At 37.7% G+C, this 23,825-nt stretch overlaps 9 protein-coding genes across 10 annotated transcripts; 7 read left to right on the forward strand and 2 right to left on the reverse strand.

The window, feature by feature from the left end:
* Positions 1–565: 565 nt before the first annotated feature.
* LOC110188061 (pepsin-2B) lies at positions 566–1,981 on the forward strand. The gene has a single exon (XM_020957611.2). It carries the CDS (start codon positions 566–568, stop codon positions 1,979–1,981), a length of 1,416 nt encoding a protein of 471 aa, XP_020813270.2.
* Positions 1,982–2,265: 284 nt separating this feature from the next.
* LOC110187874 (cathepsin D) lies at positions 2,266–3,665 on the forward strand. The gene has a single exon (XM_020957358.2). It carries the CDS (start codon positions 2,266–2,268, stop codon positions 3,385–3,387), a length of 1,122 nt encoding a protein of 373 aa, XP_020813017.2. The 3' UTR covers positions 3,388–3,665.
* A 341-nt stretch (positions 3,666–4,006) lies between these two features.
* Positions 4,007–5,457, forward strand: LOC110187984 (lysosomal aspartic protease). Its single transcript, XM_020957505.2, has one exon. It carries the CDS (start codon positions 4,007–4,009, stop codon positions 5,180–5,182), a length of 1,176 nt encoding a protein of 391 aa, XP_020813164.2. The 3' UTR covers positions 5,183–5,457.
* Positions 5,458–5,691: 234 nt separating this feature from the next.
* LOC110188016 (U-Kazal-Dg21.2-like) lies at positions 5,692–6,284 on the forward strand. Its single transcript, XM_020957541.2, has 3 exons — positions 5,692–5,935; positions 5,997–6,155; positions 6,214–6,284. Exons 1-3 carry the CDS (start codon positions 5,758–5,760, stop codon positions 6,222–6,224), a joined length of 348 nt encoding a protein of 115 aa, XP_020813200.1. The 5' UTR covers positions 5,692–5,757; the 3' UTR covers positions 6,225–6,284.
* A 1,002-nt stretch (positions 6,285–7,286) lies between these two features.
* Positions 7,287–8,007, forward strand: LOC110187912 (uncharacterized). 2 transcript variants are annotated; one of them, XR_015271081.1, is made up of 4 exons: positions 7,338–7,558; positions 7,631–7,783; positions 7,843–7,925; positions 7,964–8,007. XR_015271081.1 is itself a non-coding variant. In XM_020957415.2 (3 exons), the coding sequence occupies exons 1-3, from the start codon at positions 7,384–7,386 to the stop codon at positions 7,851–7,853; spliced, it is 339 nt and encodes a 112-aa protein (XP_020813074.1). In that variant the 5' UTR covers positions 7,287–7,383; the 3' UTR covers positions 7,854–8,007. The 2 variants fall into 2 exon arrangements, 1 of the variants encoding a protein (XP_020813074.1); XM_020957415.2 differs by having other exon boundaries at positions 7,287–7,558; positions 7,843–8,007.
* A 2,289-nt stretch (positions 8,008–10,296) lies between these two features.
* On the forward strand, positions 10,297–11,154 carry LOC110187986 (uncharacterized). Its single transcript, XM_020957507.2, has 2 exons — positions 10,297–10,899; positions 10,953–11,154. The coding sequence occupies exons 1-2, from the start codon at positions 10,347–10,349 to the stop codon at positions 11,012–11,014; spliced, it is 615 nt and encodes a 204-aa protein (XP_020813166.2). The 5' UTR covers positions 10,297–10,346; the 3' UTR covers positions 11,015–11,154.
* A 2,149-nt stretch (positions 11,155–13,303) lies between these two features.
* Positions 13,304–13,693, reverse strand: LOC110187988 (uncharacterized). The gene has a single exon (XM_020957510.2). It carries the CDS (start codon positions 13,685–13,687, stop codon positions 13,304–13,306), a length of 384 nt encoding a protein of 127 aa, XP_020813169.2. The 5' UTR covers positions 13,688–13,693.
* Positions 13,694–14,277: 584 nt separating this feature from the next.
* LOC110187989 (uncharacterized) lies at positions 14,278–14,697 on the forward strand. Its single transcript, XM_020957511.2, has one exon. It carries the CDS (start codon positions 14,278–14,280, stop codon positions 14,695–14,697), a length of 420 nt encoding a protein of 139 aa, XP_020813170.2.
* Positions 14,698–17,511: 2,814 nt separating this feature from the next.
* On the reverse strand, positions 17,512–18,059 carry LOC110188062 (uncharacterized). The gene has a single exon (XM_020957612.2). It carries the CDS (start codon positions 18,024–18,026, stop codon positions 17,631–17,633), a length of 396 nt encoding a protein of 131 aa, XP_020813271.2. The 5' UTR covers positions 18,027–18,059; the 3' UTR covers positions 17,512–17,630.
* Between the last annotated feature and the right edge of the window lie 5,766 nt (positions 18,060–23,825).

Genomic DNA, 23,825 nt, shown 5'->3' on the forward strand with positions numbered 1-23,825 from the left:
TTGTTTTAAAAGGAATGGATTTAATAAACATGGTTTTATTTACTTAAACTTAAATATTATTTATTTTTAATAGAGTTTGTTTTCTGCATTTAGTTAAATATGTTTTTAGGTTCTTAATAATTTAACTGTTTAGTAAGTGGGCTTATTTCCTGTATATTTTTTTAATGAATTAGCTTAAAAAATTCTTTAAGTTTAGCCTACATATATTCTTTAATAAAAACAAATAGAACCCAATATAATGGCAATACTTAGTAAAAGAAGAAAATAAATTTATGTGACTTATATTTGGGATGGGACTTTATTTGATCAACGTGCCCGACTTCACCTAAATAGTATTTGAACACGATTATGCGACGGGGATCTATTTTTAAGCTAAACCTGCATAAGCTTAGTTGCTATTTACTTATCATCTGACGCTTCTTAGGGAAATTTAAACTTTCCCACAGCTGTTTTCGCTAGTGACCTTGACTAAAGCAAAATTCTGACACTTCTGGCTGATATAAAACCGATTCACGCAGAATCTCGAGGGTTAGTGTCTACCGAAAGTCTTTCTAATTCGGCTAAAATGCGCTGCAGGGTTCTAGTGCTGTGTGCCGTAATTTGTCTCTTTGTCCTTTTGGTCGAGGGAAGGCAGAGAAAAGTTAATAGATCGGCAGCCAGAACCGAGGCAAAGGAATCCAGATCCTTGGGCGTTCAAAATAGACACCGCAATATACGCAGGACTAATAATAATAATAATGCTCGCCGGGGAAATAGACTGTCTGCCAGATCAAATAATCAAAAGAGACGACGGCTAAATGCGGCCAAGAGAAACAAAAGGAGCCGTAATTTGGCCAAGAAATCCAATCGGAAACACAAATCCACATCGAGTGTTAGCAGTGGCTCAAGCTATGCCACAATACCCTTGGACTTTAAGCCGAACTTTGTGCGAACCACCGACAATCTGCGGGCGGACAAGGCTTTTGTGGCAAATCGCTATGGCGGCAGTTTTGCCAAGTCCTCTGGAACCGCTCGGCTGACCAACACGGGCAACATGGAGTACACATGCAAAATGACCGCCGGAACACCCAAGCAAACATTCACGGTTCTGCCCGACACCGGAAGCTCAAATATTTGGCTTCCAGGACCACATTGCACCAGCAAGGCCTGCAGAAATCACAATCGATATCGACCAGGAAAGTCCAGCACTTTCGTAAAGATGGGCAAAAAGTTTGCCATAGAATATGGTTCAGGTGCTGTGCAAGGGGTCCTGGCCAAGGACAGGGTGGGAGTAGCTGGACTTTCGGTGGCCAATCAGACCTTTGCAATGACCACCAAGGAGCCGGGCTCCACGTTCGTTGACGCCCTCTTCGATGGCATTCTGGGCCTTGGCTATCAGTCCATATCCGTGGACAATGTCAGGACTCTGGTGCAGAATATGTGCTCGCAGAGTGTGATTAGCACGTGCAAGTTTGCCATTTGCATGAAGGGTGGCGGCAGCTCGACTCGCGGCGGAGTCATCATTTTTGGTAGCACCGATACTAGTACCTACACAGGATCGAATAGCTATAGCTACACTCCGGTGACCAGGAAGGGCTACTGGCAGTTCGCCCTGGAGGCCTTCTATGTGGGCAGCACCAGGGTCAGCGGCACCTCGCAGGCGATCGTGGACTCTGGCACCTCCCTGATCGCAGCTCCTTGTGCCATCTACCATAGGATTAACAAGATCATTGGCTGCACCGAGACCTCCAGCGGAGAGTGCTGGATGAAGTGCTCGAGGGCAATCCCGGACTTCACCTTTGTCATCAACGGCAAGAAGTTTGTTATCCCGGGCAACAAGATGAAGATGCGAGTGCGAACTAATAAGGGGAACACCGTCTGCATATCGGTGGTGTCCTGTATGGATACCGATTTCTGGATCCTGGGTGATCCCTACATGAGGAACTACTGCACTGTGTTCGATATGTCTAACAACAGGATTGGATTCGCCAGCTCCACATAAATTTTTTAATGTTTAAGAACTCTGATCTCTCAATAAAGGATCCGCAAAGTATCAAAATGTCTTCGCTTCTAATTTGATCAATTGAAGTCATTTATTTATTAAAAAGATTTAAAAATAATGAATTATTTGAGCTTTACAGTCAGTTTGTAGAGCTATAAGCTAACCAGTTTTTGACCCAACCACTTGACTAATTACGCTGAACAGCTGTGCAGTTATATGAGCACCATTTCAGATGCAATTCCAAAATCGAAGAGAGCTTAGTTCTCAAAGTAAGCTCGTTGAATATGCTTCGAAAGGTGTTTTTGTTACTCGCGGCTTTAGACCAAACCTTAGGCAGTGGGAAGCTTTTAAGAGTGCCACTCCATTCCAGGATTAATCCAAACAAAAGTGAGCTATTCCTGCCTAGAAATATAACAGACGGCAACGAAAGACTTCGGGTGGCACTGAAATCTCGACAAAATGTCGAATATTTCGGCAACATTTCGATGGGAACACCAGAGCAACATTTTACTGTGATCTTTGACACGGGTTCCTCGAACACCTGGCTGCCCTCCACGAATTGTCCCAAGAGCAATGCGGCTTGCCAGCGCCACAGGCAGTACAACTCATCCAGCTCTAGTAGCCATGTCCAGGATGGACGTAATTTCACATTGTGGTATGGATCTGGCAGTGTCCTTGGCTACTTATCAAGGGACACCCTTCACTTTGCTGGCGTTGATGTACCCGATGTGGTCTTTGGCGAGGTAGTGTTCCAGCAACAGACGGTCTTCAATGCCGTCAGTTTCGATGGATTAGTTGGCTTGAGTCTGGGGAGGTTGGCCTGGAGAAATACGACGCCTTTCCTGAAACTGCTTTGCACCCAGGGATTCATTGCGGAGTGCATTTTCTCCGTATACCTGCGCCGTGGTCCGGGAAAGTCTCCCAGTGGGGAGATACTGATTGGTGGCATCGACAAGTCCCTGTTTGAAGGACAGCTCCACTATGTGCCAATTATACTGTCGCACTCTTGGATGGTAGAGATAGAGCAGACTGTTGCGGGAACTACAAAAATTGGTGACGAAGCGGGTGCCATTTTGGATACGGGCACATCTCTAGTCTTGATGCCCCTGAAAACCTACTATAAATTCCTGGAAAGCGTGCCAGTCTTGCTTGGGAATGATAACTATATCAGTTGCAAGTTGAAATCTCTCCCGATAATCTATCTGCACATCGGCGGCAAGGTATTTCCCCTCACACCCGCCGACTATTTGGTGGAGATGGTTAGAGGCCACGAAAAGATCTGTATTTTGGCCGTGGCTCCTGTTAAAATGGACTTCTGGGTGCTCGGTGATGTTTTCCTGTGGCGATACTACACTGTCTATGATGCCAAAGCCAATAGAATTGGATTGGCCAAGGCGGTGAAATGAGCTGGATAAACATTTATGTTACATGGACTTGATGGATATGTATTGTAATTACAATAATCTGAGACTATAATTGGATTTAATGAAAATTTAGAAGCAAAGAAACCGTGCAATACTTATTTGTGCAGGTTTGAGGAGCTTTCTTTCTTAAAATCATTCTTAAATCCCCTTTCATATATTCGGATTTAAAAATGGAACAAAATAATAAAAGAATATTTGAATGCTTTAAGCTTATTAGTAATAATAATTATAATAAACAAATAATGTTTTTAAACTATTAATAATACCTTAAATTACTTTTAGTCAAATTACAATTTAATGAACATTTTAATTGTGGAATTTCTGTATCCTGAATTTCAATACAAATTCATATAGTTATCAGAAAATCTTTCTCAGTGTTCGCACGATTTAAATTGGTAATTGCCAGTTGCTTTGTTTATTCAATTAAATGTGCTCGCCCTATTTATCTCCTATTTACCACAAACAACTGCCGAATTAGCCAATTTCATTTGAATGCCAGACGAATTTGGCCATTAAATTGCTCTATAAAACAATCGCCGCCGGAATCCCCGGCTATTAGTTGAAAAGGAATTTACAAACGGTTCGGATCGGTTGGTCAACTATGAACTGTCTGCTTTGGCTTCTGTCCCTGTGGATCTGGACAGAATGTCAGGGTCAAGTGATCCGCATTCCCATGCAGTTTCAGACCTCATTCATGGCCAGTCGTCGTCAACATCGTGCTGGGAGAACGTCACTCTTGGCCAAGTACAATGTGATTGGTGGTGGACCGGAGACGGTTTCGCGGAATAGTGGAGCCACCGAAACGCTGGATAATCGCTTAAATTTGGAGTATGCTGGGCCGGTTAGCATTGGCACTCCGGGTCAGCCCTTTAATATGCTCTTCGACACGGGATCCGCCAACCTTTGGGTGCCGAGTGCCGAGTGCTCCGCCAAGAACTTGGCCTGCCAGCATCATCATCGCTACAACTCGAGTGCTTCGAGGAGTTATGTTCCGGATGGTAGAAGATTCGCTATAGCCTATGGCACTGGCAGCTTGTCGGGAAGACTGGCCCAGGACACCGTTGCCATCGGTCAGCTGGTCGTGCGGAATCAAACCTTTGGCATGGCGATGCACGAGCCGGGTTCCACGTTCGTGGACACCAACTTTGCTGGGATCGTGGGACTGGGGTTCAGGGAAATAGCCGAGGAGCAGATTACACCGCTCTTTGAGAGCATGTGCGAACAGCGCCTGGTGAAGGAGTGTGTGTTCTCGTTCTACCTAAAACGCAATGGCAGCGAACGGAAGGGAGGAGAATTGCTGTTCGGCGGCGTGGATGCCACCAAGTTCTCGGGATCCCTGACCTTCGTGCCCCTCACCCGTGTCGGCTACTGGCAATTCCTCCTGGACGGTGTGGAAATCGGTGGCCAGGTTATCAGTCAACATCGCCAGGCCATTGCGGATACAGGTACCTCTCTGCTGGCAGCTCCGCCCAGGGAATACTTGATTATAAATAGCCTCCTTGGCGGATTGCCCACTGCGAATAACGAGTACCTCTTGAACTGTTCCGAGCTGGACCAGCTGCCCGAGATAGTGTTCATCATTGGTGGCCAGCGGTTCGTCTTACAGCCCAGGGACTACGTGATGAGGGCCACCGACGACGATGGCACTAACGTCTGCCTGTCCGCCTTTACCCTGATGGATACGGAGTTCTGGATACTGGGGGACGTGTTCATCGGACGCTATTATACCGCCTTTGATGTGGGCCAACGGAGAATTGGATTTGCTCAGTCCGTATAGTTTTACAATGCCGCCAATGAGCTAACACATCTGTTCTATTTAACGACTTAACTTGGTCATAAAACCTGGCCGTAGAGAAGTCACGAGAGTTGGTCGCAGAGAGAGGAGAGCATCGGCTTGGAACCCGTTTGTGGAGAACAAATTCAACAGCTGACCGACTCACGTTCAGGTTCGACGAGCCCATCGAATATATTATATATTTGTTACCTTAGTTACTCACTAACTTTTAGGGTATATTCGTTTCTATCAATAAATACATCTGTGTTAAAATAAAAGCATTAAAATTGATTAAAAGATCCCTTGCCTTTCTAATATCTTGCTTAGTAAATTACTTATATGACTTACGACTTTATTTGGATAAAAATTCTCCGAATATAAGTATCCCCTTGTCTATCAGATTAAAATCAAATAAGTGTTAATTAGCGAACACAACAATACGGAAAAAATCCCCTTATCTAGCTAGCTTGTGGCGTTGCTTTAAATACGTATTTATTCACATCGATTAAAATCACATAGAAATCATATAAAAAAGGCAACACGCTGTTCATCGGCTTAGTTGTAGAAATACATTCAATATGAAATCGTTTTTCGGCCTGTGCCTGCTTCTGGGTCTGGCTTTAAGCCAAGTTAGCGGAAGTTGTCCCGAAAGCTGTCCTGACACGGAGGAAGTAGTCTGGGCACTGGATGGCGGTAGATGCTCTGTTTTTCGCAATAAGTGTTATTTTGATCAGACAAACTGCACAAAAGAGACAGGTTTGATTACCTAATTTTATTAATTAGCATTGCAGTTAATAAGTTTTGTAAAAATTTATAGGAGAACAGCTGACAGTTACCACCAAGGAGGAGTGCCAGCCCAAGTGTGCATCCATCTGCACCGCGATTTTCCAACCCGTAAGTGGAACTTATAGGGGAAAAACCCGACAGTTTGGAAATGCATGCAGCAAACAAGCCCATGCTTGCACCACCGGAGAGAGTAAGTAGAAATTTATCTAAAAATTTGTATAGATTTTAAAAAATTTCATTTTTTACAGCTTATTTGTAAGCCAGAGGATAGCAGAATTATGAATAAATGGATTAAAACATTATTAGAAAACATTAAAAATGTTCTTGAATTTAATATTTGGGTTCTTCTTGGTTGGGAGTCAATTAAAATATATACAAATATATACAAAGTATGCATACATGGAAACTATTTTGAATAAAATTAATTGAACTCCGGTAGTATTTAAAATAAAAACTACTCCTTTTGTAGTTTGAACATTGATATTATTAAGTATTTTCTAAGTAAAGTGATTATCAAATAATAAAAAATGATCTATATATTCAAAATTATTTATGTACTTAATATATGTAGTCATATATTCATATATATGTATATTTATCTATGATTTGTCGGTTTGAAAATATAAATGCTTTATCAATTAAAAGTTTCGCTTTGCAACACAATTAAAGTAAAATAAATGTAGTTTGTGGGCATTTTGTGTACTTTAAATAGTTTACATTTTTAAATTTATAAAATTACAAAAATTTATAAAATAACCTGATTTTCTCTTATTTAGCAAATAAATGTATTTGTATTTGGTCTGCCTCTAATAAACCGCTTACATAATATTCCGCAAACTGGTAAGAAATCAATGTTTTCAATTAACAAATATATTTTGGTCGCTTTACGAATAATTTAAATTTGTGAAAGCAACAGCTGATCAAGCTAGGAAATGTTCAGAGAATAAATTAAAAATATTTAATTTGCTGATACCTAGTAATTAAAAGGGTATATTTGATAGCATTTAAATTATCTTAAATCTTTTCATTGTTTTCCGATTCTTACCTTTAAAATATGTTATAGATATATGAAATATAATTAAAATAAGTGCAACTTTGTTTTATTTGCATTTATGACAATTAATTATTATAAATATATATATTTTTTATATATTTATACCAGGCATAGGTTCAGATAATAGGTACTTATTAGGCGTTGACTGTGTGTTGTTTGATGTGTAAATTAGTTAAAACAATAATAATGTGGAAAAAAAATCCCCAACATCTGTATTGTGAGACGTGACACTTCTGCATATATATTTCCTATTATTGAGATTTCCGAAGATCCGCCCCCATCGAAAACAGGTATAAAAGGGCGTCGAACAAAACACCTGTTCAGTTCATCGTGAAGCTTAGCATTTAATACAAAGATCTTCAATATGAAATCGTATCTCGCCATTTGCCTGCTGCTCGGCCTCGCTCTTAGCCACGTTAGTGCAAACTGCTCGAGAGATTGTCCAGATACGGAGGATGTTGTTTGGGCCCTTGGAGGAGGATGCAATGTCTTCCGGAACAAGTGCTTCTTCGATAAGGAGAATTGTCACCGCAAGCCAGGTAAGATATAATAGAATTTATATATAATAACTTGCTATAAGTTTATTATATAATCGAACATGTGTTTTGCAGCGCTGAAGATCACAACCAAGGAGGAGTGCCAGAAGCTCTGTGCGGATGCTTGCCCACAGGTGTACCAGCCCACAGGTGGAATCTATAAGGGTCAGCTCCGGAGCTTCGGAAATGAGTGCGAAAAGATTGCTCACACCTGTCGGACTGGCGAGAGTAAGTGTAATTTAAATGAATTAAGCAATTATTTAATTATATTCTCTTGAATTTCACAGCTTTTTTGTAAACCGAGAGACAGAGAGATTTCATAATAAAGTGATATATACCTAATTTAATTATTGGAATTTCCCGTCGACAAATTTAAGAGTTGTTTTGATATTTCAGAAATTGTGAAATATGTATTACGTGAAAGCTAAAATAAATAAATTTATAAAAGTAAATGAAGTCATTACGAATATTTATTTTAAAACACGTATTGAAACTAATGAGCTAGCTTTGAAGGTAAAATAGATAGCATTTAATTACTGAAAACCAGACAAAATCAATTTTAAACTCTCACGCTTCATGACAGCACGTTTGTTTAACGTCAATAAAAGTATAGAAAGTGAAGGATATTTAAGATAAGCTTTTGAATAGTTAATTGAATATAATAATTTGGACAATTATTTAGACTACTAATTAATTAGTTAAACTGATTCTGACAATCGTAGTAATTGAAATAAATTTAAATTTTTTTTGTTGAATATTTGATATATGTTATATCTACTGATTTCAATGAACACCAAAAGAATAAAAAAAATTTAATGCAAATTAAAAAATTCGAGTCAAAATAGACGGCTAAAAATGTCTTACAATTATAGAAAGGAAATAAGGTGCTTTAAGAATCATGAATAATCATTTCAGAAATCGGCCGTATGAAATAACAAAAATAATTTGACCATTTAGTACCCAGAGGTGGAAATCAGAAATTAATATTTTAACAACAAAACAAAAAAGATTTGACCTAAAATATCATATAAAATATGCTAAATTAAATAGATACATTTGTTACTTTTGTTAAATATATTTTGTTCAAAAATACAAATAATCCAAGAAAATCAATCATAGGCCACCTTTTAAATGTTTGTCGTGTGCCACTATGAAAACACCTGCACATTTATATGATTCTGAAACTCGTGGCACTGACCAATAAACAAATTATTGGTAAAATAGTTTAAGAGTAATTGAATGCCAAGCCTAAATTATTCACCTTGGTTCGCTAATGAATTATTGAAAATGTGGATTTGGCACAAGATTTTGTATTCCGATGCTATATAAACTTATTATTCCTTTAACGTGTTGCTAGTTAAGCCTTAATTTTGGAAATATATATCATTATCAATTTATCTGTCTGGATATATTTTATTAAAAAGGTAGTGGACACTTTAAAATGCAAGAAATATTATATATTTTTAATCGAATTTATTTATTTTATTATTATTATTTATATTTATTAAGAAACTTTAGTTAGCTTACTAGTTTTTACACAGACAAGACCATCACTACCAAGAAAAAATGTATGGCCTTTATATTTAACAGCTCACCAAAGGCAATTATATGCTTCAGGTAATACAGGTCGATATAGGGGCTCACACCTGTCTTTCTGGCTAGTGTAGTCACACTTAAAAGTAATAAAATAAAATGGTTTACATACATATATTTATTCCACTACAGCTTTTTTTGTAAAGTAAGTGAAATACTTAACATATTTTAAAGTACATGTAAAATATATGAATTGATTTTGGAAGTCTCTGCGTTTGACCATTTTTTTGGGGATTTACTGTTTAGGTATAAGTCAGGCCTTTGGATGTTTATATTCTCAACCTGTTTCCTAAAAAGTACGCTAATATTTGTGAAATATATATTAAATACAAAACCTTATTAAGCACTTGTATAAATCATGAATTGTTTAGCTTGTTTAGGTAAAAACAAATAATTCAAGCTGTTGTTTGTTATCTTGAGCTGTGTGTATTTTGTTTCTTAATCAAATAAACATAGTAAAAGGTGTGCATTATATTGATAAGCCTGAGATTATAAGTCACAAATGTGTCAATAGATGATAATGTAAGCACTAAATATTAATTTAATCTAATAAACAAAATAAGCTCATGTATAATTAATAAGTTCGGTTTAATTAGCAATTTGATTTATTAATCTCAAAAGAGTGAATTAAGGAAAATTAAGTATAAATAAGTAACTAACTTAAAAGCAAGTCTTTGTAGCATCACCAATGATTTTAAAGTACTAAAAGGATGTAAACTTCAGATTTATATTTATTTAGAAATATGCCATATGTCCCCCTCTAGCACCAGCTAGAAATCAGCTGCGTTTATTATTTATAAAAACTTGTTCCAAAACATTCTTTCGTAAACGTGAGGGGTTCAAGAAACTCTGATTGACACACGCAAGGTTCAGGGGTCAGAGCTCTAGGTAGAGCAGATAACTGGATTAATGGAACGCCCCAGCTAGCTTAACATACCATATATAATATGTACCATACAGCTTATGATTTACGGCTTGTGTTAGGATATTTATATTTTTTAATTAGTCGCTTACCTGCGATGCCATTGCAGTGCTTATCTTTTAATTAATTTCTAATTGAAATGCTGCTTCTGCCAGGTTTAAAATTTTGGCCACGGCTCTACTGCGCCGTGGGTATAAAATTGTTTACCTTCCCGAGAAGTAACATCAGTTGTGTCCCGAGTAACGAAGCAAATCGTTGTAAAATATCAAAACAAATATGGATCTGCGTTTCGTGATTGCTCTTGGCGTTTTCGTTGCCCTTGTCCAGGGATCTATCAATGAGGACATTGCTGAGACCGAAGTGGATATTCCCCAAGCTGGATATCTGCCCGTAGAGGATGCTGTGGAGTCTCATCATGGCCATCATCATGAGCCGGCGGAGGTGGGCCACCATCATCACGGTGGACATCATTACCAGGCCCAGGTGCATCATCACGAGCACGGACCCCATCATCACTTGGAGTCGCATCACCACCTGTCAGAGTCCTATCATCAGCATCACTTGGCTGAGTCGCATCACCACCTCCTGGGATCCCATCACCATCATCTCCAGGCACCGCTCCACTCAATCCATGGTCATCATGGCCATCATGGCCATCACGGACTACATGTGAGCCATTTGCATCACCACCGCAACTGCCATGCCACTATCCATTGTCCTAGGACTCACAGTCCAACCTATGCCACCGATGGCCACTCCTGCTACCATGTGGGGAACGCCTGTGAACTGGCGATCCTCAACTGCCTGCGTCGCAATGAACTGCAGCCGGGTAAGTCGAGACTATTTAAGATAGTATCAATATCTTATTTTAGATTATTTCAGTTCTCCGCCACATTAGCCAGCATGAGTGCCACCATCTGCCCACAGCTCGCAGATCCCATTAACTCACTTTGGAACCCAACTGAACCTGATCCTGACCCTGACTCCAAGTCCACATGGAGATGCTGTTGTGTATAGTTGAATATGATTTTATAAACAAATTACTATGAATTAAATGCGATTGTATTATCACTACTTAACGAAAGTCTTTGCTCGTTTTTAATTAATGCCCACGGGAATCTCGAAATATATATAATAAAAAAGGAAACTAACTTAGTAGTAACCGATGTTTGTGTACTCTTGCATTATGGAATAAAATCATTAAGAATAGATGAATTTATGTAAATTAAAAAAAGCTATAAGAGATAAAAAACATAATTCTGATTCTGATTCTTCTAGGCTCTTATATGTAATATAATATGTCACCAATTTTTAATTTTATTTTTAAATGGTTATTTATACATACAAACGAATACGTTAAAATGAAAATGAAACAAACAACGATCGGAAAAAAGTATGTTTAGATTTTAAGTGGGATTTGGGAGGTTTTTGAGTAGCGTTTAGGATTCCGTGAGTTGCGGATTAATAAGTGTTAAGGATATTTGGAATTTATTTATCTAACAACAATTTTTGAAAATCGGAATTTGGATAATGGAGCATCAAGAATCTGGATTTATAAAATTGAAATTTCGGAAAATTTAGAGTAGGAAAATTATAGACAATTTTAAATTCTAGACAATTTTTTTGAAGTTTTTCTTAAGTGGGTTTGAGGGAAGACTTTTAATGGATTTAAGTGGGACTTAAATAGGTTGTAAGACGTATTTTTGGTGGTTTTTTTAAATGGGCTTCTAGTGGAATTCTGTTTATTGGTTTAAATTTCTCGTTTTTTTTTTTTTGTTTTTATTTTGGCTGATTCAACTGTAAGCTAATTTAATGGTTGGAGTATATTTAAAATTAAAAAAAAATTAAAACCTGCTTTCGCTGCGAGAAGGACTTAAATTGCTTTAATTACTTGCTTAATTCTGTATATCATATAAGAAGGCAATTTTATATACGCAATTACTTTAATATAAATAACTAAAACTGGATTGTTTTAGACTGTAAATAATAATGTAGTTATAAAAAGCATCAGTATTACCGTAAACAATACTCTGAACAAACAATGAAATTAAAATTAATTGTGGTATTTTGTGCACTAATCGTCCTTGTTGAAGGATTGAAAATTTTGCCCCAAGTAGAGGACTTGGAGACGGTTGATCAAGGATTACAATTGGTTTTCAAGCCCTTTGGCCCTGCATTTGGTGGAGAAATAGAATCGGAATTAACTGACACCAGTTCCTATGCTCCACGTCGTAAGGATTTAGAAAGGAATCCCACCCATCCTGGATTGATACCTCCTCCGGTGGATCCAACACATCCACCAAGCAAATGTTGTTGGATCTGGTCGTGTGATCCTCCTATGAATTCGCAGTCACATCCTGCAGGACTTATAAGCTGCTTTAACACTTGATTTATATTGAAATGTAATTATAATAAAAAATATTACGTGAAATACACAAATCGGTTCTTAATTATTATTTCATTAAAAATATTGAATTTTCTACTGTTGTCAAAAAATACAAAAAAAAAAATAAAAATTACTGCAGAGTACAGCAAAACCGTGTATGGTTATTATTGTTTTGACCAGCAACACAGCAACATAATATATTTGATCAGCATTTATCAACAGTCGAGTTTAGCCATGTTTGCCTGTCTCCCCTTACCATCTCAACTGATAGTTCAGATTGTGAGTTATACTAATAAAACTATACAGATATACTTTTATATGTGGCAGGTGGTAAATTACTCGGAACTTGTCAATATATTGTAAAGCTGTCATCGGAATAATTGGTAAATGTAAATTATATGTGTTTTTAAAGTTAAAAGTTAATTCTTTTCCCATTTCACTGAAAGGATTCGAGTCTTAATGATTACATTGCAAACTTCGCCGGAACTTTTACTAACCCCTTAATTTGTGTCTTTTTAGCAATACCATGAAGTCATGTTCCAATAATTTCACAATTACCACAATGCTCCACCTAGATAAGAATGAAGAATTGGGTGGAAACACTACATTTGAGTGGTTCTTTCGGCTCAACTTTAGATTTGATAACATATTTATATCAAAACAGTTTCAAGCTCCCAGTTTAAACAACGCCCATTTTTTTTTAACCTTTGAAAAGTAAACAACGCACAAGTTTTGTATAACAATTGTTATAATATGCAAAAGTCAGCTATGTGAAAATCGGTTACAGGGAAAAGATGATAATTGGGATTTCAATAGGGTTCAATCGTTGCGCAGCTCAAATGGTTTTCTAATAAGGTTTCTGGCTGCGAGTCTGGTGAGGATTTGCCTGTCCTTGACGACCTGCCTGGGCACCTCCAGAAGGACGATTGGCGCCTCCGGAGGGACGACTGGCACCGCCTGAAGGACGGTAAGCACCACCGGATGAACGGCGAGCAGCACCGCCTTGGGGACGAGGGCGCTGAGATCCTCCTGTAGAACCATAGCCGGAGGCGGGACGCTGAGACTGGGGTCCAGCAGCATGTCCACGTGAAATACCGGATACAGCAGCTCCAGATGACACTCCGCCAGAGCTGTGGACTCCAACCTCCGATTCCTGCTCCACTGGAGAAATATTAGATCCTTGAGCCAGGACGATGAAGGCACTGATGACAAAAATGTAACGGAAAGCCATTTTTCTTTGCTTCTTTGTGATTATTGCACTTGAAACAACTGATGCTTTCTATTGAATTTGTTCAACTTTTATACTTTTAGAATACTGTATTATATTTTTTATAAATTAAGGCACTTAGTCTAAAGAGATTTTATGACTCATTTTACTTCAGTTTAGCCCAGTTCTCTATGTTATCGCATACTTTGATCTTTAAACGCTGAGTGTTTTCTCCGAACTTGAGAGTTTTCGAAAAGTTTTGTAAGCGACATTCCGAAATAATTGTATTTCAAGTTTACATTACAAGTAGAACAGAAAATATTAATCTAAAATCTGTGATTAAAGTTCATAAGCCCTTTAAAATATTAATTTAAAATCTGTTATTAAAGTTCGTAAACCTTTTACCTGAACTAAGTCAGTGAACTATGGTTTAATTGTTATTGAAAGTGCATTTACCTCTACGAAATTTAAGATTTTAAATAAGAATTTTCTTTGAAAACAGTTATAATGCTTGTTATATGAATAAATCCTGATATTCCACACTATAAAACCATTCAGATTTCCTGTTGAAAGCATCAGTTTTAGCTGAAGAAATCTCAAGCAAACATATCACAATGGCATTCCGTTACATCTTTGTGATCAGCGCTCTGGTTGTCCTGAGCCAAGGATCTTATCTGTCCTCAGTGGATCAGGAATCTGATGTTGGCGTTCACCAATCTGGAGTAGCTTCGTCTGGAGCTCCTGTTTCTGGCACTCCTCGAGGACATCCTTCTGTGTCTCAACCTCAACGCCCTGCATCGGGCTATGGCTCCACCTTAGGTTCTGTTGCAGGACCCAGACGATCCAGCGGATCCAATGCCGCTAGACCTCGTCCTCATAGTGGTGCTTCTCGTCGATCATCTGGTGGATCCCTAAATCGTCCTTATGGAAGTGCCAATCGTCCTTCTGCCCATCGCCCTGCCAATCGTCCTGCTGGCGGTGCCAACACAGGCCACGGAAATTCTCACCAGATCCATAACCAGAAGCCGTATTAGACCAATAATTCCTTGGAACTCTAGACAAATATCCTCACACCATTTTACGATCTTAAAATCTTATTTATATCCTCAAAATAACTTTCTGTGTGTCTTGCTAATAAAAGCAATTGTTAAACCAAATATGAGAGTGTTTCAGTAAATGGGTGGCGGGGGCTCGAAGATGTTATTTTATTTATTGACTAGAAACAATTTTTATTAAGTATACATAAATATATTTTATAATTGTAATATTAGTAAGCATTTAATTAAAGAACGATATTAAACTGCATGAATTCAAAATATTCAGTCCAAATTAAATACTACCACTTTAAGGTTGAATTTTATAAATAATTTGATCTTGAAAAATTGCTTATGTTGTGTAACCCTCTAAAAATTTGTTAATCATTTCGTTTAATTTTAGATAAAGTCTTCTTATCCCATTGGAATGATATCAGACTTTGATAAAAAAATTATAAATAAAATAAATAAATAAATAAAAATTTAAAAATCGGTAGATAAATAATTCATTGATATTTAAATTTTTTTGGTATTGATTTATTATAATTTTTATTGAATGGATTCAGGATTAATTTATTTTATTGATGACAAAGAGAGATCGCCTAAAAACTATATGTAAAATTCGGTTATGATGAATTAAAAAAAGGAAAAAGAATATGCTGTAAAAACTTATACACAATTTTATTTTTTATTTAACTTACATATTTTCTTTCCTTCGACCTCATAAACTTGACATGTGCTACGGAGTTCAGTGTGCTAAGCTTATATAAAAAGTTCAGAGACCGAATTTTCTTTAAGCGTGCCAAATTAAATCAAGATAGTGTTTTGTTTTACATTAATTGTTAATCATTTTGTATAACTAATTTTGTAAGTATTTAAATTATTTAGTTCTTAAATTTGACTATAAAAACATTCATTTTCTCTGATCAAGTCATCAGTCAAGCTTGAATAATCGCAGCAAAATGGTATTCCGATTCATTATAGCCTTCAGTGCCATCCTGATCCTGGGTAACGCAGCGACTATCGGGCGCTCTGACCAGCAAGGGGTGGTTGTCGTCCAGTCTGGAGCTCCTGTTGTCGTCGTTTCTCCAGGACATCAAGCAAGACCCCAACGCCCGACCCAAAACCGTGGCCCACATCCTTTTCCAGTGCGTGGAGTTCATCGTCACCAGGATTTGCCTGTGGCTGTGGTCGTTCCAGTTCCAGTTGCAGTTCCTGTGGCTCCTATCCGCAATCCCCACCGAGATGGATCGGGTCAATCACACCGCCATCAGGGTCGCAATCAAAACCAGAGACCCTTTTAGCTTGCAACAATCCGATTTGGAAACTTGAAACATATATATTCAGCACTACCTAAACAAAGCATTACAAGTGGTCTTAAAAGATTGTCCAACTAAACATTGTTAAGCCACAACAATGCTTAGCAAAAATAAATAAAAAATAAATTCGTGAAATATGTAAACACGGGTATATAAATTTTGTTCAAGACGCCAGTTCAAAAAGGTTTAAGCTTTAAAAGTCAAAAATTCATAATTGAAAAATAATCACAGAGTGGAAACCCCATATGAATTTGATTTATGAGACAGCCCTAAAAATCTTTTAAGCAATTAAGTCCACATATGTTGTTGTTGTCTCATCTCTCTTGTATAAATACTTGTGTAAAAAGTAAGTTTCTGGCATCATTCATTTAAATCCTTTACTTGAAATATAAATGGAAACAAATATGGCAGCCCGCTTTATGGTCACTTTAAGTGTCCTTTTCGTCCTAGTGCAAGGATCTCACATTTTAAAAATTGAACCGGAACCTGCCGTAGAAGCCCACCAAGTTGGCAGTGTTACATCGGGTGCACCTATTAAGTTCCCCGAAGTGCGTCCAGCCCCTCAAACTCAATCGTCTGCTGGTCGTTATCGTGGCGGGTCTGGAGCAAATCCAGGTCCTCGTCCTGGCACAGCTCCTCACCCTGGTTCAGCTTCTCGATCTGGAGCAGCTCCTCGATTTGGAACAGCTCCTCACCGCCCAGCAAAACTTGAATCTTATAGACCACCCGGTGGATCACACAATCGTCCATTGACAGGTGGCCTGAATACCGCAGGAAACTCACATACAATTCGGAATCATATCCAGAAATCTTTTTCAATACTATAAAATAAAAAACATCAATTCTATCTAACTCTCAACATAATCCAAATAATGAATGCGAAATAAATTATTACATGTATTTGCAATACTTAATATATATTTAGCATTGGCATGGTGGGTCCAAAATTTAACGTTCTTATTTTGCATTACGGACTACTAGACGTTCGAAATAAAATCTCCAAGAAATATTTTCATTTAATATTAAATACATTTCAAGTATTGCTAATAATAATATTAAAAAAATTATGGTTTAACTAAAATTATAAATCATAAACGACTAAATATTAAATTGTTAGTTTACTTTATACTTTATATATTTGCTGTGATAGTAAGAAAAATTTGTCAAATAAATCCAAAGACTGAATACGATTTCAACGCTGGTCCCAAAGTGGCTTTAATCTTAACCAATTCACTTAGTAGTCTGTTCTGGCAATACGCTTTGGGCCAACTATTCAAGAAATGTTTAAAACATTAAGTGCTCTCCGTTGATTGCGTTACTTGTGGCAAGCACTCTAATTGGCATATTAACAGGTTCATCGAAGGTGCAATTGCACTTAAAATTACACACCTTTTCAGAGCGATATGTGTTTATAAGAATACGATTTCGGAAGGTAAATGAAAGAATGTGAAATAAATAGTTTTCTCCCTTCATTTTTCACAATGAGACAATGTCATTTTTAGATTTATATAAAAATTTGTATTATAAGCAGTAATTAAAAAGTTAAGATACTTTAAAAAACTATGCGAAAGTCACGGTAGAACCAAGTTAGTTGGGTTTGGGCTAACAGATTTCCTAGTATGGCTTCTGGTTGGGAATGCGGTTCTGGTGACGATTTCCGTGAGCAGCTCCCCCTCCAGTTTGTCGGCCTGTCTGAGCTCCACCAGCAGGACGATTGGCTCCACCCGATGGGCGATTGTATCCACCAGACTGACGCCTAGCAGAACCTCCATGGGGACGAGGACGCTGAGATCCTCCAGCAGGTCCATAGGAACCCCCATGACCAGAGGCAGGACGCTGAGACTGGGGCCCAGCAGGATGTCCTCGTGAAATACCGCCAACAGCAGCTCCAGATGACACACCGCCCGAGCTATGGACTCCAGCCTGTGATTCCTGATCCACAGAGGACAGATAGGATCCTTGGGCCAAGACCACTAGGGCACTTATCACGAAGATGTACCGGAATGCCATTTTTATGTAAATATAAGTTGAACAATTAGGTGCTCGATTGCTGAATGAGTTTCAACTGATGTTGCCTTTGGAAAAAGGTTTCTTTTTATATCTTAGTGCAGTAATATTTAATTTCATTATTTTATTAATTTCTTAAACTTACCGACAAATAATGCATTTAATTATACTAGCGTCACTCGTGAACTTAAGTTACACCACATTTGGGTTTCCCCGATCGATCCAGTTGTCATATTTTACAGGTGAGTGACTTCCAGTTTGAACTCATTAGGTATTTTTATATAAATAAAATCATAATAGTAATCAAATTACAAAACAATTTTATACATCTGGTTGTCATAAGTGGATTAATGGTTCTTATTACAAGCACAAATCAGCATTTTATAGTTACGAGCGCATTTTAAAGTTAGCTAAGCCAAAAACACAGTTTTTTTTTAGCCACAAGACGTGTTTTTGTATACTTTTTCGGGCAACTCCTCAAGAAATATATGCATAATACATGAACATGGCCAACACAGAAGCCCCCTTTTCATACAATTATGGCTTAACTAACATTACTGGCAGATATCGGTTTAATTGGCATATAGAAGACCTGATTATTCCGGCCATTAGCTTTGCCAAAAGCAGACACCCATTGATAGGGATCACAGGAAGTTGGGCATTTGTGAAATTAGGTTTGAAAATATAGGCTTTTTCGAGAGGAGAGCCTAATAACCGGTAACCTTGCGTTATATGGCTCAGGGTCAGTTTATTATCCATAACAATGATTGCAAATTAGGTTTATGATTGTTTAAGAAATCGCAAAACCAATTGCTTTGATAGCCGGGCAAGCAATAATAATAAAAATGCGAAATCATGGTGGCAACATTTAATGAAATTACGTAAAATTGTGAAAGAGTATCAACATTTTGGCGATTTCTATAATTTAGAAAGTGTAGCAAAGTGTGTGAACCAATTGCTTTGGAATCGAGTACACATTTTTCAAATTATTACTATATTTATTATTATTTGCATCTAGTTATTAAGTAGTAGTATTTATTAAGACACTTAAAGATACTTCATTTGCAACTTATTCGAACTCCATTCCCCTGAAATCATGACTCATTCGCTGTGTTGTCACCAGCTGTGCGATCGGGGTGTTAACACTTTTTATTTATTTATTTATTTTTCGTTTTAATTTTAATTACATTTTTCGTACACAATTAGCTAACAAATCAATGCGAGAACCGTTATACAAAAAAGAACAAAATGGATAAAAAGCGACAAACACACACAACACACAAATTGTATATCAACAATTGCTCAATCGCTTCGATCAAATAACAAATAACTTTGTGCCGAATATTGACATTTCGTAAGCATTTGAAAAGTGAACGCAGCGGCAACAACAACTTAAATCCTAAATGCAGTGCGTTGGTAAAAATCTTGAACACGTTAAGAATGCCGGCAAGGTTGTCTACCGTGGCAGCTGCTGCTGTGGGTCTCCATCTCCATCTCCGTCAGCTTCGGTCTCTCGGTCTGCATCTCGATCCTCCGACTGCGTCTCAATCTCAATCCGAGAGTCTAACTTAATTAAATTGGATTTTATGTGCCGGATTGGATAGACCACTTCGGGCCCCAACGACCGTGGCGAGGTGAGGCTAATCAAATGTCCGAATTGTACACAAAAAATTGAAATGTACATACCTTGAAGTGGAGTAAATAAGACCCTAATACATTGTAAGAAACTTTGGATTTGAAAAGAATTAATAAAAACTAAATAGGTATATTTAAAAGTAAAGTAAAGAGGGGATATTTAGGTGTATAATCAATCTAAAATGAAAATGATATAAGGACTTGAAATACTTACATGTGATATGCATTTTTGTTTATAATAACTGAAATGGTTTTTGTTATGAAATTGATTTTATGTTTGATTAAGAGAAAAACACCTTTTAAATATTTTATTTATATTATTTATTTATTGCATACTTTAATTATATAACTTTTGACACACGTTTATATTAAATTTATATATGATACAGGATTTATTACCAATATTTACTAAGAGTCCAAATTTTTTCGGCAAGTGCAAATGCGTTTACCATTCATGTGAGCCAAAGTAATGAGCTTTTTGTCGGCTACACGACTTCATGCCTCTATTATGATGTACATGGCTATCGCCCGGCGATAAATATCAATTAAGACTCCGTCAAATGGCTCAATGGCAGCAAGAAAAATGGTAAACTAATACCGCAGACATGCTAATGTTTTGCTCTACATTGAGGCTATGCGTAAACAAAAATGTCACACGCCATTAAAAATTAATAGCATGTTTAAATAAGCAAAATCCGAAGAGGAAAAAACAAACTAAGTTTAAATTAGAGAAAAAGGAGTCGGACATTCGAGGCAGTCAAACCGGGTCGCTAATAAAAAATTTTGGTGTTTAATGCTCAAAAACAACAACAACAAATAGCCAACGTCAACCCCGAAAAAAAATTGAGTTAAATAAAAAGAACAAAAACGTGGCACGAACAACTTTTCAAAAAATGCGTGGTACATTGTTAATACCGCCGTTGTTGCTGTTTTTATTACTGACGCTGCCCCTGCCGCTGCTGCTGCTGCCGCTGCTGTGGTCCAAAATTGTTGCACAACATTCGTGCGTTCATGCAAAGCAATTGTCAAATGCAACAAAGCCCCAAGCCAAAGGCCACAAAATCGATATGGATTCGACTGAGCGCAGCCAGCTTCACCGCAAGAAAAAGCCCAATCCATTTGGCGCTGCTTAGGCCAAATTAATTTCAACTGCCTTGCATTTTGACGTTTTCTGGCCGCACTCTTGGTCCACGCTCATTATTATTAGGCCGCCTTTTGCAGTATTTTATTATTGTAGCCTCCCGCCGAATTTTGAGTTATGCCGGAGGCTTGCCCGCCCGATTTGTGTGTGCGGTTTGACAAATTAAATTAATTGGCTCCAACTGATATGCCGCAGCTCGGACGAGGCTCTAAGAGATATTGGTCCGCCGGAGGTGCAGCCCCGCGCTTGGCAAATTGAAAAAATACGAGTGCTAAAAGATCCGACAGCAGATTGAGATTTTATTTGTACATGGGCACGGATGATTGCTGATAGCGCTGTAGGAGTTGGGCCCAGCCGTCACTAAATAATTATTGAGTCTTTAGTTACACAAATATAGTGAGACTCCATCTCCTCCCACTGCGGGGGAGTGTTTGGATATCATCAGGATTTATAAATTTACTCTTTGGAATAACAGAAACCTTGTTAGCATGAAATCATTGTCTTTAACGTACATTTATTATTCCTAATTCGTGGAATCTGAATAATAAAATATGTACTTACATCATAAGGGTGCTAAATAAGTACAAAAATCAATAAAATAATAAACACAAGTTGCACAATCTTATTTATTATTTCATTTAAATTATTCTAATAAATCATGTGCTCGTAAAACATGTATTTTAAAAACCTTGAACTTTAAGAGTATTTTGTTTTTGCCATTAATTATACTTTGCTTATTATAATATATTTTTTAATTGTGAAGCAGAATTATTTGTTTACTAACTTCTCATTTAAAATGTCAGCCGGTAGACTGAATGTCAAATTACTTAAGCTGCGAACTTCACAGAACCATTTCAACAGGAAATACATCAATAAATAAGGTATTTAAACTTTGATTAATGTTACTTGTTTCTCTTAAATATATATATTAACCTTTTAAGAAAAAAAAAATGTTTATAGTTAAAAGCAAATAATGAGAAAATTAAATTTAGTTAATTAATTGTTTGAAATACTTTCATAAGCGTATAGCGAGCTGTTCGATTAACCGATAAATCAAAAGACTTAAGCCACGAACTGCACCCTACAAATTTCACCACTCGGCGATGCCGATTTCACCACACAACAAAGCGCACGCAACCCGTACTCGATTTCACTCAAACTTTCACTCAAAACCGATGTCGCTGCTTCGAGTCGAGTCGCACTAAGCCAAGCTTCAGTCTTCGGCTTGGGGCGTCCGTTTTTTTTCTGTTCTTTTTATTTTTTGTTTGTATTTATTTGTTTTTTGTTGCTGCTGCCGCCGGCACTTGGCAGCTGATAACCGAAGTCGACGCCATCGTCGACAGCGCTGCTTGGCGGGCCGGCTTCGTTTGTTTGCTTCTTTTTATTTTGTTTTTGGTTTTTCTGTGGCAGCATCGGCTGGCGGAGCTCAGTTAATTGTTGGACACACTCCGTGGCGGTTGTGCAGGCGGAAAATAGCGACTCAGAGGCGCTCACGGCTAACGGTAATCCCAACACCAAGTGCATATTAAGTGTGTGCGCGGCATATTGTGTGTGAGTGTGCAGGAAAGCAAGTGTGTAAAGGGTGAAATTTAAGCCCGATAGCAAGAGTGTCCCGCATCAACGACAGGTGCTCGATAATTGTCGCATTCTGGCACAAAAGAAAATAAAATAAATAAACAAAAGACTCTGGCAACGAACTCGGTGAACTCTTCGCGACAGTACAAAAATTAATTAAGGCCAACTTATCGCAGACGTTGTCGCATCGTCGGCCATAATTGGATTAATTCACAGCTCTTGGTCGCCAAATAATAAAACCGAGCCAAACGGAGCCATATAAGCAGCTGAAAACGCATTTAAAGAAGTCATTAACAGCAACGACGGCCAACGGCCAAGTGGCAACGTGCAACGTCAACAAAATGATCTTAAGGTATGTATGTACGAACGCTGGCTATTTCTTAATGAGCCGTACTCTCGGTTTTGGTACACATATTTCCAGTTAATTTCCTGTGTGTGGCAAGTGATCGGTCTAACCGTCTCAGAAATGTCTAGACCAACTTTGGCGACTGGTTCTACCCATAATCTTCATCGTTTTTATGTAATTTTTACGTGTCCGTCGTTCGGTTATGACGGCTTTCTGTTAACATTTCTCCGACATTCTCGCTCTGTTCTTCTCCCTCTTCAATGTGTGTGTATTTTTGTGTCTTGTGTTTGATTTGGCTGGAAAGTTCTGAAGTCGTTGGCACAGAAAGTTTCATTCGGCATTCCGGGGGGAATTTACACCGAATGATTAAACGGCATTGCGCCATATATGTGTTTTGATTTGTTCATTTATATTCAGGCCAACCTGTGCTGCGAGTTGGTTAGCTTGGTTTTTGTTTTTGCTTGTCCGACAACTTCCCATGCTAATGGCTTCCTGCCACTTTCTATCTGGCCATCCACGCGCCATTCCCAGCTCGTAATGATGAACAAATCATCGCCAAGAGCCACAAAATTAATGAGCGTATAGGTCACGCTCTTGGCCATCTCAGCTTCCGCCGAAAAAGAGTACGAAATCACACCTCCGATGCGGGCTTAAAAATAGAGCTCAGCTGGAGTTTTCGGTTTCGATTTAACAAGCAATTAAGGTGAAAGATCGGAGACTTAAAAGCAACATAAAATATGTTTTCCATAATGGAAAAGGTGTGTTTTTTGTAATTGAAATAAATCCTAATCTTATTTGAATATAATAAGGTATAATTGCAGGGTGTTTCCTAACGTAAATGCATATTTGCAATTAAAAGTAAGCTTCATTAATGTTTAAAATATTGCCATTTTAAATAATAAATTCCTACACAGTTTAAATGCATAAGAAACCTTTTTTATATAAATTACCTTAGGTACAGTATCAAACCTAAGGACAATTAATTTTTTTTATTAATATTTAAAGGATAAATGTGATTAATGTCAATTATTGTCTGTGAAATTCTCATGAATTTCAGAAGGCAATCAAGATATGAATCTTTTTAATCATGCTGCTATTTAATAAT

This window comes from Drosophila serrata, unplaced genomic scaffold (genome assembly GCF_035046125.1).
Source record: "Drosophila serrata isolate PLE 108 unplaced genomic scaffold, ASM3504612v1 contig_233, whole genome shotgun sequence".
Lineage (NCBI taxonomy): Eukaryota > Metazoa > Arthropoda > Insecta > Diptera > Drosophilidae > Drosophila > Drosophila serrata.